Below are 18,063 nucleotides of genomic sequence, written 5' to 3' on the forward strand. Positions count from 1 at the left end.
CAACTCAATGAATCAAGTAAATAAATAAGATGCATGCACCCTAATTAAAATCGTTTATCTCGTTTCTCGGTTTTTGATTATTCGGCGGCCGCCCAAAGTTCCTCCGTTAGCTCCTCGTATTTCCACCACGATTTCGGAATAAATTCCCAAAAATTATACAAGCGCATAACTAAATTATCACAACTATTTCCCATCGCAATTATATTTATTTCATACTTCGAATTATTCCGAGAATTTAATAAATAATTTCCCACGATTAAATTATCGGCCCAAGGATTTAATTTATTTGGCCCAAAACTTAGCTCTCTCTCCATTTATCTCTTAAAAGGCCCAATTCTAAATTAAAACATTCTAGCCCAAAACTTATCTAATTACTTGAATCAATTTGTAAGCTTTGTGTAGTCCATCTTCTATTTTGAAGAAGGAAACGGACTCCCCCTATCTCAAGTCATCCAAAAATCTCAGATCCTCAATTCCGTCGCCATCCTCAACTCGCCGGAGATGGCGACTGCCGCTGCCACCGTCGGGTTCCCTGCACCTCGATTTCCATCTCCAGAATCAGTCACCGCCGTCGTCTCCTCTGTGGAAAAACGCCGACGCAGCGAGGGGACGGGCAGTCGTTGCTCAGCCGCTGCCGCTGAAATTCCGCCGTCGCCGCTGTGGTTAATAAGCCATTGCTGTTATAGCAGCCACGAAACACTCCGATTTGACCCGAAATCAACCCGAACAGCCCCGCAAAACCCCGACAGATAAGTTTCTTTTTTTTTTACAATTATGCTCTTTCGTTTCAGTTTTCAATTCGCAGCAATGGGGGTTTCAATTCGTGATGTTCGATTGGTTTTGATTATGTCATTTGTTCAAGTTATGTTTGATTGTTGATTGAGTTATGTGTGGGAGTGATGTATGATGATCATAATATGTATAACAACGATCAAAAGGGGAGGGATTTATACCATCACTTAATAGATCGGCTCAAACAAAAGGTCAAGGCCGCTAGTTTCTCCTCCCTGAATTTGGATTCTTGGTTTCTTGAATTGAGTAGATGAGCCTTGTCCTCGTGAGTTCTTGTTGCAGAGAAACGTAAATGGGTGAAATCTGATTTGTGAAGGGAGTATTATAGAGGAAGGGGTGGAATGGAGAGGAAACTGTTTTAATCGTGGTTGAGGGGAAGGAGAATTCGAATTCTTCTAAATTTTTATATATATTTTTGATAAATTTGGATTTGTTTGATATTTATTTGCAGATCACGGAAGAGGAAAATCTTATCACGGAGGAGGAAAATCTCTGCAGAATCTTTAACTAAATAGAATCATTGACATGGTGACCAAGTCAGATTTAATTAAATTATTTTTTTTTCCTCTCACTTATCTTTTTTTCGGGGTGTTACAAGACTAGGACACCCTACTCTAGATATTATCAAAAGTGTTCTCAAAAGTTGTAATGTCCTGTTTGATTCAATGAATGAAACCTAGTTTTGTCACTCTTGTTGCATCTCTAAAGCACACAAACTTCCTTACAATTCTTTTATATCAATAGCTTCTTATCCCCTTGAACTCATCCATAGTGATCTCTGGGGTCCATCCCCAGTAATTTCAAGAAATGGTTATAAATATTATGTCTCATTTGTGAATCATTATTCAAGATTCACCTGGATTTATCTTTTGAAAAACAAGAGTGATGTCTCTGATATGTTCAAGTTGTTCAAGGCATTGACAGAAAATCTTTTTCAAACAAAAATCAAGAGTTTTCAGTATGATTGGGGAGGAGAATTCCAAAGCTTAACTTCATTTCTTAAGGAAAATTTAATATCTCACAGGATTTCTTGCCCGTATACTCCTCAACAAAAATGGATTAGCTGAGAGGAAGCATAGACATGTTGTGGAAACTGGTCTCACTCTTTTGACTCAGTCTTCACTTCCTATTAAATTCTGGGATGATGCTTTTATATCTGCTGTGTTTCTGATAAATAGAATGCCTTCCAAGATCATTGGCAATGTCTCTCCGTTTCAGAAATTGTATTCAAAGGAGCCTGATTATTCTGCTTTAAGAGTATTTGGTTGTCTATGTTTTCCTCTTCTCAAGCCCTATAATAAGCATAAGCTTAACAACAGATCAGTGAATTCTATATTTCTGGGATACAGTGGCTCTCACAAAGGCTATAAGGTTCTTCTCCCTGATGGAAGGGTAATCATTTCTAGAGATGTTGTTTTTGATGAGAAAGTATTTCCATATTCTTCAATCTTCTCTTCTGGTGTTTCAGATTCTCACACATTGTCTCCACCAGTAAGCACATCACTGCCAGCTGATATCCATACTCCACTTGTCTCCTCTCCTGCTTCACCTCCATCACCTCATCTTGATCTACCCAGTGATGATTCACCTCAGTCATCTCCACTTCATCATTTCTCAAATTCTTCTCCATTGGAGTAGAAATTGTTAAAACTCAGCATGGACTTCACTTATGTCAATCTGCATATATCAAAGATTTGTTGAAGAAGGCCAACATGACTGGTGTAAAAGGTTGTCCTACACCCATGGTTTCTAGTTGTGAGCTAAGCAAGAATGTTGGTGAACCAGTCTCTGATGCTAAACTCTATAAAAGCATGGTAGGAGCTCTTCAATATGCAGCCATCACTAGGCCAGATATCAACTATGTTGTTAACAAGGTCAGCCAATACATGGCTTCACCACTTGATACTCACTGGAGAGCTGTCAAACACATCTTGAGATATCTATCAGGTACTTTGGATTTTGGATTTCAAATTCTTCCATCAAATGGTCTTCTATCTACATTCTCTGATTCAGATTAGGCAGCAGACCTTGATGATAGGCGATCTACTATTGGCTTCTGCACTTATTTTGGCAGAAGCCCCATCTCTTGGTGTGTGAAGAAACAAACTGTTGTAGCTCGCTCCAGCACAGAGGCTGAGAACAGGAGCTTAGCTCATGCTGCAGCCGAGGTGGCTTGGCTTCAGTCTACTCTTGGTGAATTAAAGTTGCCTATTAAATCTTCTCCTGTAGTCTGGGTTGACAACTTAAGTGCCATGGCTCTGGCTTCTAACCCTGTTCTCCATGCACGGACCAAGCATATTGAGTTTGACATTCATTTTATAAGGGATAGAGTTCTCAACAAGGCTCTTGAACTCAGGCATGTTCCTACTCATGATCAAGTGGCCGATATCTTCACTAAGCCTCTGAGCCAACAACCTTTCTCGAAGCTACGGAACAGACTTGGTGTGGTTTCCTTAGCTTCCCTCAGGTTGAGGGGGGATGTTAGAAGTCACAAGATTGGCTTGATCAATCAAGAAGGAGATGGCTTGATCAAGCCATCGATCAAGTATGTTGAACGAAATGGCGACCAAGAAGGATCTGGCTTGATCAAGCCATCGATCAAGTGTGTTGAACGAGATGGCTTGATCACGCCATCGATCAAGCGTGTTGATCGTAGTCGTAATGGCGGCCAACTTGATCAAGCCATGAATCATGCTCATAATGGCCAAGTTGATCAAGCTGTGGACCGAGGCGCCAAGCCACTAGACCTCACTGTACGTTGCATCGTTGCGAATGCAACAAAGAAGATTGAAGCACGTGCTGTGCAAGGAGAGCCACGAGCTGAAGCCAAGGACAAGCCAAACAAGACAGCTAAGATGGAGGACCACACTTATACTTGGAGAGACGTGTTGATACGTGGATTTAAGAAGAAGGAATCGTTGCAGAGTTAGTTTTGATTAACAGAGTTAGTTTTGATTAACGTTGTTAAAGTATGAAGATTAAGGAGAGATTCTAGATCTTTCCAATATGCAGTATATGTAATAGGATCGGGTAAGTTAATTAATCAATGAAAATAGCAGATGAGGCTCTTCACCATCTATATTGAGTTATGTTCATTTACATTTTTCTTCGCATGGTTTTCCACAGTTCTTTACAGTGGTGGTGTCCGAAGTAAGCGAGGGCGAAGGCTAGTGTCTGAATGATGAAGAACCGGCGGCGTTGGTGAAGTGGCGAAGGCGTGGAGGAATTTTGCTAGGTGGGGGTTTCTGCATTTGGGGATTTTGTTGTTGGTGAAGTGTGAAATGAGGGAGAGAGGAGTATTCTTTTAAATTGCACCCCCCCCTCCTATTTTATTGGTTAGTTGGCCTCATTCTTTTTGGTGGAGAAATAAGATGGATACTGTAATAAATCATTGGGCTTTTCAAGTTAAATAATCCTTGGGCCGATAATTTAATTATGGAGAATTATTTAATATTTCGAAGTACGAATAATTTTTTCCAAGTCCAAAGTAGATATAATTTTTGAAGGGAAATAATTGTGAGGATTTAATTAAGCTCGTAAATAATTTTGGGGAATTTATTTTGACATTGTGTTGGAAAATACGAGGAGCCAATGGAGAAATTTTTGGCGCAAGCGGCCGACCGGCGTCGCTTGGACGGCCGCCAAATAATCCAAAATATGCGAAAACCGAAAAATGAGATAAGGACTTTAATTAGGGTGCATGCATTCTAATTCGAAGCTTTCTTGTGCTGATTGTTGTGTTATTAATTTATTTCTCTAAAGGGAATTGTTCTGTGAGACTCAAAGTTCGGAACGTGGAATTTACAAGTTACGAGATCTTTTAAGCGAACGAGGTGGGCATCATGTCAAGCCCTCATTGAGTGACATAGGGGTTTTAACTTTGAAAGAGCCCGAGTACACTAAAACATTTCCTCATTCATCATATCTGAACTATACATGACAGAGAATGTGGCCACTGAATATATCAAGTACTCAACCCTGCATATGTTTTAAAAATGTGTCGGTTGAGCAGTGATCACTATAAAAAAAAGCTCTAAATGACTGCGGAAATTAGTGACAGCGGCTGCTAACTCAACAACTAGTGACGGAAAAATGGCTGAAAATCGTCAGTCACTAAATAGTGACAAATTATTCCGTCACTAAAGCGAAGCAGTCGTCTATATTTTCCGTCATTTGGTGGATCAATAGCTTTAGTGACAGACGAATCTGTCACTAATATTTTTTATTGACAAGTTTTTTAGTGACATAGTAAGTTTGGCAGATCCGTCATTAAAAAACTTGTCAATAAAAAATATTAGTGACGGATTTGTCTGTCACTAAAGCTATTGATCCACCAAATGACGGAAAATATAGACGACTGCTTCGCTTTAGGGACGGAATTATCTGTCACTATTTAGTGGCTGGCGGTTTTCAGTCAATTTTTCGTCACTAGTTGTTGAGCTAGCAGCCGCCATCACTATCTAGCGTTTTTTCGTAGTGGATGACGATGGGCAGAGTTGAGCAGAGATGTCGAATTTCCTTCGATGGTATTTGGATGCATCATGTTTCCATACATGATGTCATTCGCTCTTGAATGCTTCCGCTAAACAGTACTTCTTTCGAGTTTATGTAATTGTCGAAATGATACTCTGATTTAATTCAAGTTATTCCTATGATTTCAAGCCAAGTCCAATTATACAGTTTTTTTTAAAATTAACTCCTATATAAGGGAGGAAATTACAAATAAACTACATACTATAGATAGGAGGAAATTACAACTGATGTCAAGAGGGCTCGAACTCGGCACCTCATGCAATAATGTCTAAGTTCCTTGCAGCTAGGACAAAGGCTCTGGACAAGTCCAATTATACAGTTGTCTTCCCCCTTCTTCCTCGTTTCTTTAATCCTCCACTAGTCGCGATCAACTGTTTTTTCTATCCTTAGAAAGGGCGGGCGTGACATTAAATGTAGTGTTTTTTTTAAAATTTTAGTAATGTAATTTTTGGAATTTAATTAATGTAGTCTCTCTGTCCCATTAAAATGAAACGTTTTCTTTTTTTGGTTGTCCCAATAAAAATGACACATTTCTTATAATGGAATAAACATTTATCTCAACTTTCTCTCTGATACTTTGTTCTCTATCCACGTAACTCACAACGCAATACTGTATAAATTCTCGCGCCGAAAAGAATAAATGGTGTTGTTGTAGCGCTGAAAAATGAGTAATATATGGAGAAATGAATGAAAACTTTTCAAAGATGAGTCCCTGAATAGTGGAAGAGATGGATCTATAAAATCATGAAAGAATAAATGGTGTTGTTAAAGCGTTGAAAAATGGGTAATATATGGAGTAAAAAGATGGACACCCATTGTCAATGCCCTAATGTTTTTGCTCATGACATAAGGTGGAGTTAATTACAAATTAATGGGGAAAATGAATGAAGTTTGTAAAAGAAAATCTTAACGTAATGGAAGTTAAATGTAGATTTGGTTGGGGTTACTTACACATAAGGGTGTTTTATATATTAAAAATTTGAGGGGCTTATTTGAGAGTAAAAATATGATGGTGCGAACATATTGTGTCCCATAAAATACACCAATTATACTACTATCTTTTATCTATAACAGATTATTAAAATTTTATACTCCAAAATTCTTATTTATAAATGTTAATTGTAAACTTCAAATTTCGATAAAATCCAAAATTCTAATAAAAATTTAGATATTTATTTTAATTTATATCAATCTGTAAATTTAGATATACTAAATTACGAAATCTTATTTGATTCTTAAAGCAAATATATGCTGGTTATATGATTATCATCTTGAATTTTGTAAATTACTAATTTTTTATAGATCACACGAGTGTGATATGGTTAACCATTTGAAAGACAAGTAGGCGACGCACGTGAACCATGGAGCGGATTCTATCATCAAATATAGATAGATTGATCGATCGATCGATAGATAGATATAAAATTTTGGAATAATTGCAAACATATGCAAGTGAGTTATTATCACTTGACAAATCATATTCTTAACTCTTGGCCTTCGACAAAAGAAACAAACAAACAAAGAAAAGAAAGTGAGGTTGGCAAAGATGATAAATTAAATAGATATGATAGGGAAGTGCATCCCAGATGCAAGAAACTGCAGCGGAAGCCATAGTGATATAAAAGTTTTAAAGATAGTTAACAAGGGAGGTAGTATAAGTTGCACCAGCACGCCAACCAATTGGAATGGCATTTTTAGCAACAAGAGTTTGGAGTGAATGTTGAGAGATGAGGCGAATAGAAAGGGGACGATGGAGCTCGAATCCCGGGTCGAGCTTCCATACTGCTCCCCATGACTGCTTCATTTCTAGCTCGATGCTTGCTTTAGATCCACCTGTCCAAGGTCTCCGTCCCCTTCTTCATACTCAACCACTACCGCCATGTAGTTTGGGTTCGACCCTGCTTCCACCTTGAACTTTACTTTTTTCCCCTACCAGTACCACAATCACAATCCATTCTCTTTAATTATTAGAATAAGAACTAAGAAATATATCAGTTCGTTGATTTATTATTGTCAGTTGACATCACAAGACATATCAGTGGTTGACTTTGAATATTACAAAACCCTACTGATATTCATGAATAACCGAAATGATATTGAGTTGTGATACCAACTGATATTAATGAATAAGCGAACTGATATTGTTCTCGGTTCTGAAGTAATCTAATTGGCTACCTAGCATAACGGATTTGTAACATGCCAGCATCACGAAGTTTGTCTTGTTGGCCAGGGACCGCCATGGCGCCAAATGCAGTTCCACTGAGGTCGAAATGTGCAGCATCGGATAGACAAGCTCCTCCCCGGAAAAGGTCCGTTATCACCATTTTACGCGAACATAATGGATGCTTCCTACACTTAATCTGCTCTCCATACCAAATAGTATTAATTCTACACAAACTATAACAAAAAGTATGCATTTATCATTCATGTGTATAGTTATTATGTACCATGTAGCAAGCTACACATTCCTTGCCAGACTTGTAGAGGGATGGCCCAATTCCAGTCACCATGGAAGCAAATGGAGCTTCGGAAACAAGGTTCCCGTTGCTCCTCCTGCAATCAATTCAACCATCCTATTCAATTCATTCACACACCATTTTTTATGATATATCATATATACGTACCGTCACTTCCAGCGCCATTTGGGCCTCCATACCACGTCGCACCCGCAGAGGACCAGTGCAAAAGTTTCTGAGACGAGTTGCGTTTCGAGCTTTCGCATATTTTGCACACGAAAAACAATACAATTATACCATATGTTACTACTAGCTTAGATAATTCACCACCTAAACTCGCTGCCATTTCACGGATATATTTGGAAAGTGTAAGATTTATATATTTTTGTGTATTTATGAGTGGATCGATGATGGTATTTATAGGTGAATATATAGCACCAACTTTTGAATTAGAAAAAGTTAAGGCTATAAATTATGCATACGTACATCACATTTTGTCACAGATCAATGGCCGTTTCCAATTGACATCTTTGTTTTGTATTTTCTTCCACATATTCATTACGGGGATCGACCTAAGGTGACGATAAATAACAATGAGTTAACCTAATGTAGAATATAACTTTAATACATTGAACGTCCACATACTACTATGGTGTAGGATTATAGCCATTATATACACAAAATTCTGTGTATATAATTATGCTGTATTTTGATGGTATTGAAATATATACGGACAACTTTATCTACAAAATATCATGGTATTAATTTCTCAAGTTGTTGATATTTACGATAATATTCAGAAATATTTTCTAAATCTCAAGCAGTCCCAAATTGTCCTATTTTAATCCTTTATGACGGTATATTTAAAATATATACTGGTATAAGCGTCGTCATGTCTATATACAAAACAATTATTGAATCATGAAGTACTGGGCTATATCAGCTTCTAAATCATAATATATATATTAACACTCCCTTTGTATCATTACTTACACTTTTCTATTTTGGCTCGTCCCAAACTCTTTATATTATTTTTAGTTTAAATAAAAACTAGATTATTTAATTATTATATTAGAGTGATCTCGCATTATATTTAAATTATAAAATCAATTTCGGAATTATGACATAAAATGAAAAGCGCTTGATACAATATTTATCAAGAGATTAAGTAATTTGTCGGCAGGAATAGCCCTTTTGATAATCTTCCAAAGCTTTCCTCTCAAAATAAATTAAAAGATGAGATTTCCAACAAAACTGCCGTTGATGGTGGTTAATTGGTCGTTGAAATCTAAACTATTTCCTTTTTCCACATTGCTCATTTAACGGCCCAAATTCAATCTATGCTAACAGAGAAAACACGTGACGTATATTTGCATTCTTTAATCGTTTATGATTTTGGTGTATTGTGTGTTTTCAAAATTGTTTTAGATATCAATTATAATTTAGATACTGATGGGATTTTATGGCTTTGCTTAACTAACATCGATCAGTCAATTGGATACAATTAATATATCTTTGTGACGGGGAAATCCCACCGGTCGAATCTTGCCTTTATAATTTATTTTCTTTAATAGATATTTAAGTAATATATATAATGATTTTTTGGCACTTACTAAATGAAAACAAATTAGTTTACTATTAAAGGCATACGAAATCCTAACCACCATAATCAGAAGCTTGAGTCAAGCCAGTTTTGCACATTATCATCAAAGTCCACATTATTTTTCTTGAGATGAAATGAAATTACCTTTCTTGAGATAAGAAAATTAATTTAGTCCATCCATAGGCCCATTCTCACCCAGTTTCTTCTCTTTAACTATTTATGCATCACAAATAATCTTTTTACTCTATCTCTTACTTAAGAGACTATGCCCAGTTGCCCACAATCCTCCATTTTTCAACCATCACTTTTTTTAACTATTCATGAGACTCACCACTTTATTTCTTCAATTTAAAAATACAATTAATTAAAACACATTTTATTTAAATACTTAACTACTAAACCAAAATTTACATAATTGAAAATAAAAAATTTAAAAATTAAATAATACAAGTTTTTAAAAAATCATTATAAAAATGATTGCGGCGGCATAAGGACAACCCATATCATGCTCTAGATTCTCAATAAAGAGCATATTTGACCAGGGATGTCAATCCAACCCGCGGATCGGCACAGATAATCTGATAAAATTATAGGATTGAGGCTATTATTTTGCAACCGAGTATAAAACGGGCTATATGGGCCAGTCCGAATAGGTTGACAGGTTGACTGGATAGGGTTGCGAGATAGTCTGACGTGTTGCGCTTTCCAATTAAAATAATACTCTCTCTGTCTCTGAAAAGTATGAACATTTGGTTCGTCACAAGTTTTAATACTCCCTCTGTCCCTATAAATATTAAACGTTTACTTTTCGGCACGAGATTTTATGCAAGTGTGGTATGTGAGTTAAGAGCATCCGCAGCGGTGAGCAGCGGCTCGTCCGTCCGTCCATGCCAACGGCGCGGCGCTGCTCTTAGCTAAGAGCACGTCCGTGCCGGCGAGCAGCTGATGTGGCGGCTCCTGATTGGCCAACGACATTTCCGTTAAAAATTCATTTTTTAAATCGAAAATAATACCAAAAATTAAAAAATATATATTTTCAGATTCCCAAAAATATGGTTGTTTTTTTACCTTTTTCTGGTATTTTTTTGATTTTTTTAATTCCCAAAATCATCAATAAATACACACATTCATCATCCATTATTCACATCAGATCATCTCTCATTCATCTCTCATTCATATTTTTTCATACAACTTATCTACATCTTCCTCTCTCACTCAAACACTCTCAAATAGATTTCACCCATCTCATTGCTGAAGCGGAGCGCGAAGAACAAGAATACTATGAACAATATCGTGCCGCCTATGAAGCCTATGTCGCCGCGAATACCCCCGCCCCTCCTCCTCGACCAACTAGATCAACTCGCCAATACATCCACCGTGACCAGGAGGGAGCCAACGAAAGGCTCGTTGCCGACTATTTTCATGATTTTAATTATGTACTTTTTAATTTTTAGGATTTTAATTATGTAATTTTTTATTTTTTTAAATTTGTAACAGTATTGCGGATATTTTTAATGCATTTTAATTTTGTGGAAATATTTTTATTTAAATTGAATAATAGAATGGTGGGACCCTTGAGCTTGTCCTTGCGGAAGAGCACGGATGTGGGTGTTGTGCTCTTGCCTAAGAGCAGAGAGTAAAAGTGGGTCCGAGCCCACATCCGTGCTCGTTGGCAAGAGCACGGATGAGGATGCTCTAAAGAAGAGAGAGTAGAGTAAAAAAGAGAAAAGTAGAGATAAAGTTATTTGTATTTTAGGAAACGTTTATTTTTAATGGGACAACCTAAAATGGAAAAAACGTTTCATTTTTAATGGGACATATGTAGTATATAATTAGTAAAGTAATAGAGAGATAAAGGGTAGTGTAAGTAGAGTTAGTCGAGAGTAGGCTCCACATCATTATCAGTGTAGTGTAATGGTATAAGTTATAAATAAAATGATGTATAAAGGTAATGTGTTGTCTTGCTCGTGCCTCGTCCAGCGGATACGAGACCGAGCCACACAAGAGGGATTCACCCGAAATTAACCAACACCAATATGACTATCCTATAAATAATTAGAGTACTATAATAGTGACCCTAAATAGGAAGGTAGAATAGAGATGGAGCCAATATGAAAACTGTTCTTTGCCTATTTTTGCAAAGGGAAATTGGTAATAAAAAATATGAACTTTCACAAAAATTTGGTATTTTCCACAATCTTCAATTGTCTTAAAAATCATCAACTTTTCAAACTGTGCGGATTTCCCATACTAAAGTTTCCGGCATAAATTTTGCCTATGTGGATTTCACCAACTTTTCTATTTGCTATAATTTCACCGAGAATCTTTTGATATTGTCAACTACGCTATATGTAATATTTATTTTAATATCGAGACTAAAAATCATAATATTAAATGGAAAATGTGATAAATTAGTTTTATTATACACCATTACTTTATATAAAAATAAATAATAGTCCTTATCTTCATGAAAAATAGTCTCATTTTGTCATTTTAGGATGTCCTAAAAAAATAGTCTCTATTTTAAATATAGAAAGTTTTTATCTCGTACTTTATACACTTTTTCTCCTCTCTCTTATACAGTACTTTACTTATTTTTTCTTCATATCTATCTTACTTTACCTATTTTTTCTCATTATCTCTTATTTTGCCAATATCTTATTAAAACTCGTCTCGTCCACAAAAGGAGACTGCTCTTGTAGACTGAAGGAGTATAAAATTATTATATAAAAGTAGGTCTCATATTTCACTAACTTTTTCATCTCACTTTCTATTACATTTTTCAAAACTCGTGCAAAGTCGAAGTATGACAATTAATGACAATGGAGGAAATACAAAAATTTTCACTATGAGTTACTACCTCGTCCCAAATTAAGTGTGGCCACGTGTTTTAAGAAAGGTAAAGAAAAGTGGATTGAATAAATTAGTGGATTATGGGTCCAACTTATATATATATATTAGTTTTATAATAAAATGTTAGTAGAATTGGTTGGTGGAATGTGGGGTCTACTTAACATTTATGGTAAAAGTGAAATGTGACTTTTATTATGGGACGGACCGAAATGACAAAATATGACACTTATTGTGGAACGGAGATAGTAACATTTTAGGAAAATTTTGCTAGCAGCAACTGATGCAAAGATCGTTTAGGATAAAAAGAAAAAGTGCAAGATCTAATTAGTTCTTGTGAAAATTGGAAAATCAAAATGTATTGTTTAGGATTAATTAGTTTGTTTAGCCTTTAGTTTTCAGCCTATATAAGGCATCTCATTGTATTTTTGTAGTCACCAATTAATAAAAATGTAGTTATTAGAGATTTCTCTCCTCTTTTCTATCGGTAGTTTCTCCCCCTTTTCTCTTTTCAATTCATCTTCTCCGTCAATTCGATTCTCCAATGTTTGTTCATCAATTCGATTCTCCAAATTTCACATGGTATCAGAGCGCAATCCGTTGCGCATCTATCGCCTCTGATTACCTCTATCTCTTTCTTTTTTTTTTCAATTAATGGCGGTTGCTCGATTGAGAGCTTGAGATCGTTGGGAATTAGTCGTCAATGGCGGATCTCGTCGCCAATGAATTGGAGAAGCGCTGGTGGTGTAGAGTGATGTTCTCATCACCGCTGATGTACTCCAGAGCTCATTTTTCCGCCCTCGCCACCACCGATGCTTCGCCGGTGTGTTTCTCTCGGAGCAATCTGTTTCTCTCATATTCGCCGGATGATTATCTCAACTCCGACGCCTCCATTTACTCCTCGTTGCTTCAGAATTACACAATCCGCAAGTCTATGGAGATTTCGCACCGCCGATGTACTCTAGATCGGTGATTTCTATATCCTCTGATTTCTATATCCTCTGATCTCAATTGATTTTTTTTTATTTTTTTTCAATTCCGATTGTTCATGTTTGGTGTAGTATGTTGAAGTATGGAGTTGTATGCTCCGATTTTCTCTATATTTTGTTCAATGGATTTGTATGATCCAAGTTTGTATCTCTCCGATTGTATTCGGTTGATTGTTTTTCGTTTTGAGAATATGTTTTCTCAAATTTGTTGTTGAATCTGAATATGTTTTCAGATTTGTCTCTAATTTTCCGATTGTATGTCGGATGTTTGTTTTGTTGTTGACCGATTGTTCGGTATTTCCGATTGTATGTCGGATGTTTGTTTTGTTGTTCACCGATTGTTCGGTTGGATTTGTATGTTGGGTTGTTCGGTTCGGTTTGTGAATGTTTGGGTGAGGAGGAAAGGCTATTTGGTGTTGGTGTGTGTGTTGTTGAATTGGAGATCCTTGTGGAGTGGATTTGGTGGATGGATGCTTTGTTCACAAACATGGTTGCAACTGCAAGACCTTTGTGGTTGTTGATGGTCTTGCGTTGGGTGGGGGATTGGAAGTTGATGTTGGTGATTGCAACAATTGGTGAATTTTGGTTGCAAGATTGGAGTTGCATAATCAAATTTGTTGTTGAGCCTTGATTGTTGAAGCCTGGCCATCTGCCTTGGTCCTCTCTCTCTGGCTTTCGGATGAAGGAGGTTGAGCTCTCTCAGCTGAAATATGAAATATGTTTTTGGCTTTGAGACTGATCTTGCGTTGAAGAAACTGATGAGCAGTCTCTGGAATCTTCTACTTGCTTTAGTTAGCTCTTTTCCTTTTGTATTGATTTTTGGTCAAGATGGTTGCATTTGATATGCTTCCATCTTGAGGGAGGCTGTGAAAATTGGAAAATCAAAATGTATTGTTTAGGATTAATTAGTTTGTTTAGCCTTTAGTTTTCAGCCTATATAAGGCATCTCATTGTATTTTTGTAGTCACCAATTAATAAAAATGTAGTTATTAGAGATTTCTCTCCTCTTTTCTATCGGTAGTTTCTCCCCCCTTTTCTCTTTTCAATTCATCTTCTCCGTCAATTCGATTCTCCAATGTTTGTTCATCAATTCGATTCTCCAAATTTCACATTTATAGAAAAAGTGGATGGGGGAAGCATCCTACACTCTTAAATTTAATTAAATTAAAATAATTGACCATTAACAAAATACTAAGAGCTTAATCATTTGGGTTCCTCGATCCTCTGGGATAGATCAGTTCAACAACTAATTGGGCCAACATAAAAAAAAAATTATCATTTGTTCATCACGTCATTATATTGAGTTCGATCCTAAAACTCATCTGTAAAAAAATCTTGTTAAAGTAATTAAAAAGACTATAAATTCAAAAATAATATTGAGTCGTGGAATTAATTCAAATAGATGCATCTAATTTAATATTCAACTTTTAATAATCTAATAAGAATTTCATGTGAGATATATGTAAATTATTTTGTTGAATTATAAATACGTTCTCAAATTCTCTCAGGTTAAGAATAAATAAAAATCTAAGATCCATAAAGTCAAGTAAAATCCTATTAAAGAAAAAATGGGGTTGTTGATTTGTATTGTTGTATGCATTCCCACATGGACTTAACTGAGTGATGTTTAGAAGAGGGGAAATCGAATTTGAGATCTCTTCTTTTTATAATAACTTGTTGGGTACCATAAAAAATAATAAATTTAAAGGGTAGGATGCCAAAAATTAGAGAACATGCAAGTCGTGCTTCTTTACATTTTTAATCAAAACTTCTGTATTTACTTTTTTTTAATAAAAATTCAGTAATCGAGAAATATTAGCACATGGTATATCAACGCATCATAATTGTATAAATATTTTATATTTTTCTTTTCTGCTCTTTTCTATAATTGTTATTAGCTAGACGCATCATGTGTCAATATATTCAATTTTTAAGGACACATAAATTAAACTACTAAAAATATATAATAGCCCGTCAATGCACGTGAAACCAATTGGTCTCACATCAAATATCCATAATGAATTAAAGACTTTTCAATCACATGAGACAGAACCACAAGACAAACTATCTTAACCAACTGACTCTCATCCTTACATTCTCAAACTTGACTCTAATGTAGTTTGAAACAAATTAGTACACCATTGAACAGAGGAGGAAGAAGCCATGGCTGGAGGATTCGCAGTTGCAAGTGAAGCCCGATACACCGGAAAAGTCACCATCTTTGTCGTCTTATCTTGTATGATGGCTGCCATGGGTGGAGTTATCTTTGGCTACGATATTGGAATTTCAGGTTTTCTATGACTATACAATTGCCTATTACATGGAAGATCCTTACTTACACCTTTAATGATGATAAAAATGATTGTAAATATTTAGGTGGAGTGACATCTATGAAGCCATTCTTGAAGAAATTTTTCCCTAAAGTGTATAGGAGGATGGAGGAGGACACCAAGATTAGCAACTACTGCAAATTCGACAGCCAATTGCTAACATTATTCACATCCTCCCTGTATTTGGCAGGCCTTATTGCATCATTTTTCGCGTCGTCCACTACCAAAGCCTACGGCCGCAAACCCTCCATCATCATTGGCGGCGCTGCATTTCTCGCTGGAGCAGCGCTTAATGGCACAGCTCTCAACATATACATGCTCATTTTCGGCCGAGTCCTTCTTGGAGTTGGTGTTGGTTTTGCCAACCAGGTACTTAAACATATATATACATGACGGACCAATTCAAAACTTGGATGATTGAATACCATTACAGTATAACAGTAGATATAGATCACTCACCCCTTAAAAGGCCTTATGAGGCAAAAGGTTATCCAAGTATATATAAATGAGACAGGATCATCGGTGTTTTTTGACAACTTTCAGGCAGTTCCACTATATCTATCAGAAATGGCGCCACCAAAATACAGAGGAGCCTTCAACAACGGGTTTCAGCTGAGCGTCGGCATTGGCGCCTTAACCGCAAACCTCATAAACTACGGCACTGTGAAGATCAAGCAGGGCTACGGCTGGCGAATTTCTTTATCCATGGCGGCCGTTCCAGCTTCCATCCTAACATTAGGCGCTCTCTTCCTTCCCGAAACACCAAACAGTCTAATCCAGTGCGGCCAAAACCAACAACAGGCGAAGCAGATGCTGCAGAAGATCCGCGGAACAAGCGACGTGGACGCTGAGCTACACGATCTCATCAGTGCGATTGAAAATTCTAATACTCTGCAAAATAATTACAACCAGATCCTGCAGAGAAACTACAGACCGCAGTTGATAATGGCGATCGCCATCCCCTTCTTCCAGCAGGTGACCGGGATCAACGTCATCGCCTTCTACGCTCCCATAGTGTTCCGTACCATCGGGTTCGGGGAGAGCGCGTCCCTCATGTCGGCCGTGATGACAGGAGTCGTAGGCATCGCCACCACGCTCGTGTCGATGGTGCTGGTGGACAGAGTGGGGCGGCGGCCGCTCCTCGTTGCGGGCGGATTGGTGATGTTCGCGGCGCAGCTGGCGGTCGGGGGGATAATGGCGGGAAAGCTAGGGGATCACGGCGGGCTGAGCAGAGGGTATGGCGATGTGGTGCTGGTGCTGATAGGGGTGTACGTGGCGGGGTTCGGGCTGTCGTGGGGCCCGCTGGGGTGGCTGATACCGAGCGAGATATTTCCGCTGGAGATAAGGGCGGCGGGGCAGAGTGTGGCGGTGGCGGTCAACTTTCTGTTCACGTTCTTGGTGGGGCAGACGTTTCTGGCGATGCTGTGCCATTTCAAGGCGGGGATATTTTTCTTCTTTGGGGGTTGGGTGGCGGTCATGACGGCGTTCGTCTATGTTTTGTTGCCGGAGACGAAAAATGTGCCGATTGAACAGATGGACAAGGTGTGGAGGCATCATTGGTTTTGGAACAAGATTGTGGGGAGCGACAAACAGAGTATAGATGCATTGTGATACAAAACTCCTTTCCCTCCTAAATAAATAAAAGACACGTTTTGATTCCATACATATTTTTGATCTTATAAAAAATATTGGTGACAGCTAGTGGAGTGAGTATGTGATTCACTTATCAAAATATAAAATGTACATGTCTTTTATTTGTAGATGTCTCAAAATAACAAAACGTGTCAAATTTTCGCTGACGAAGATATCTCATGCGTAGTGAATTTGAGGCATGAGCTCTCATTAATTTTTATGAATAATTATGTCTGAATATAAGAACTTTGTGAAAACATGATCAACCTACTACTACTACTAACCGATCAACTGGATGGTCAAACGGAAATTACGCTACAAGACGGAAAAGTAACTGGGAATTAAATTACGCTAACAGCTTGGGATACGTGTAAAAACACTCATGCGGATACTTTCCCGAAATAGCTAAACAAAAGGTAAAAGCAAAGTGGGGACCAATCCCTTAACTAACAATTTCGGTAAAAGCTGTCGAAAAGCAAAAAGGTGGTGCAAAAGACTGCATATCTGGACCTTAACAACTAACTATTTCATCTTCTTCATGAGATCAATGAGAAACAAAGCATATACAAAGTTTCAGACATCATTAGACAGATCAAAGTAGAAAGCAAAGCACAAATGCGAAATTCAAACTGTAACTCCCAGATCTAAACTACTTGACCAAGCGGAATCGAGACAGTAACAGTAATAAGCCATAATCATGCAGATTTAAAACATAAGACTCCAGATCTACTTAATTTGACATGGATCTACCAATATCAAACACAATCGAACTCAGATATGTGAAATGGAACGTAAACTAACTAGATCTCGACCTCCTAAAACTACCAATTGCGAAAAGCATCCAACAAGAGTAAACGAGCTCCATAAAACAAAATCTA

The 18,063-nt window shown here is 37.3% G+C and overlaps 1 protein-coding gene and 1 long non-coding RNA gene across 4 annotated transcripts; one reads left to right on the forward strand and one right to left on the reverse strand.

Moving 5' to 3' along the window:
- Window positions 1-6,791: 6,791 nt before the first annotated feature.
- On the reverse strand, window positions 6,792-8,145 carry LOC121779417. Of its 2 annotated transcripts, XR_006045809.1 has the most exons (4): window positions 7,950-8,145; window positions 7,773-7,878; window positions 7,501-7,685; window positions 6,792-7,254 (listed from the first exon to the last, which is right to left on the reverse strand). It is a non-coding gene; the product is annotated as an uncharacterized LOC121779417 (long non-coding RNA). The 2 variants fall into 2 exon arrangements; XR_006045808.1 differs by having other exon boundaries at window positions 6,792-7,685.
- A 7,102-nt stretch (window positions 8,146-15,247) lies between these two features.
- On the forward strand, window positions 15,248-17,360 carry LOC121780008 (hexose carrier protein HEX6-like). Of its 2 annotated transcripts, none has more exons than XM_042177522.1 (3): window positions 15,248-15,513; window positions 15,744-15,922; window positions 16,097-17,360. In XM_042177522.1, the coding sequence occupies exons 1-3, from the start codon at window positions 15,387-15,389 to the stop codon at window positions 17,162-17,164; spliced, it is 1,374 nt and encodes a 457-aa protein (XP_042033456.1). In that variant the 5' UTR covers window positions 15,248-15,386; the 3' UTR covers window positions 17,165-17,360. The 2 variants fall into 2 exon arrangements, with proteins under 2 accessions (XP_042033456.1, XP_042033455.1); XM_042177521.1 differs by having other exon boundaries at window positions 15,250-15,513; window positions 15,600-15,922.
- The last annotated feature ends 703 nt before the right edge of the window (window positions 17,361-18,063 follow it).

This window comes from Salvia splendens, chromosome 19 (genome assembly GCF_004379255.2).
Source record: "Salvia splendens isolate huo1 chromosome 19, SspV2, whole genome shotgun sequence".
Lineage (NCBI taxonomy): Eukaryota > Viridiplantae > Streptophyta > Magnoliopsida > Lamiales > Lamiaceae > Salvia > Salvia splendens.

What these genes read in the sequence shown, in the direction of transcription:
- LOC121780008 (XM_042177521.1), top strand. Translation starts at nt 15,387, where the DNA reads ATGGCTGGAGGATTCGCAGTTGCAAGTGAAGCCCGATACACCGGAAAA. An exon ending in CTACGATATTGGAATTTCAG is followed by an intron (nt 15,514 to 15,599) that starts GTTTTCTATGAC and finishes GTAAATATTTAG; the next exon opens with GTGGAGTGACATCTATGAAG. An exon ending in GTGTTGGTTTTGCCAACCAG is followed by an intron (nt 15,923 to 16,096) that starts GTACTTAAACAT and finishes GACAACTTTCAG; the next exon opens with GCAGTTCCACTATATCTATC.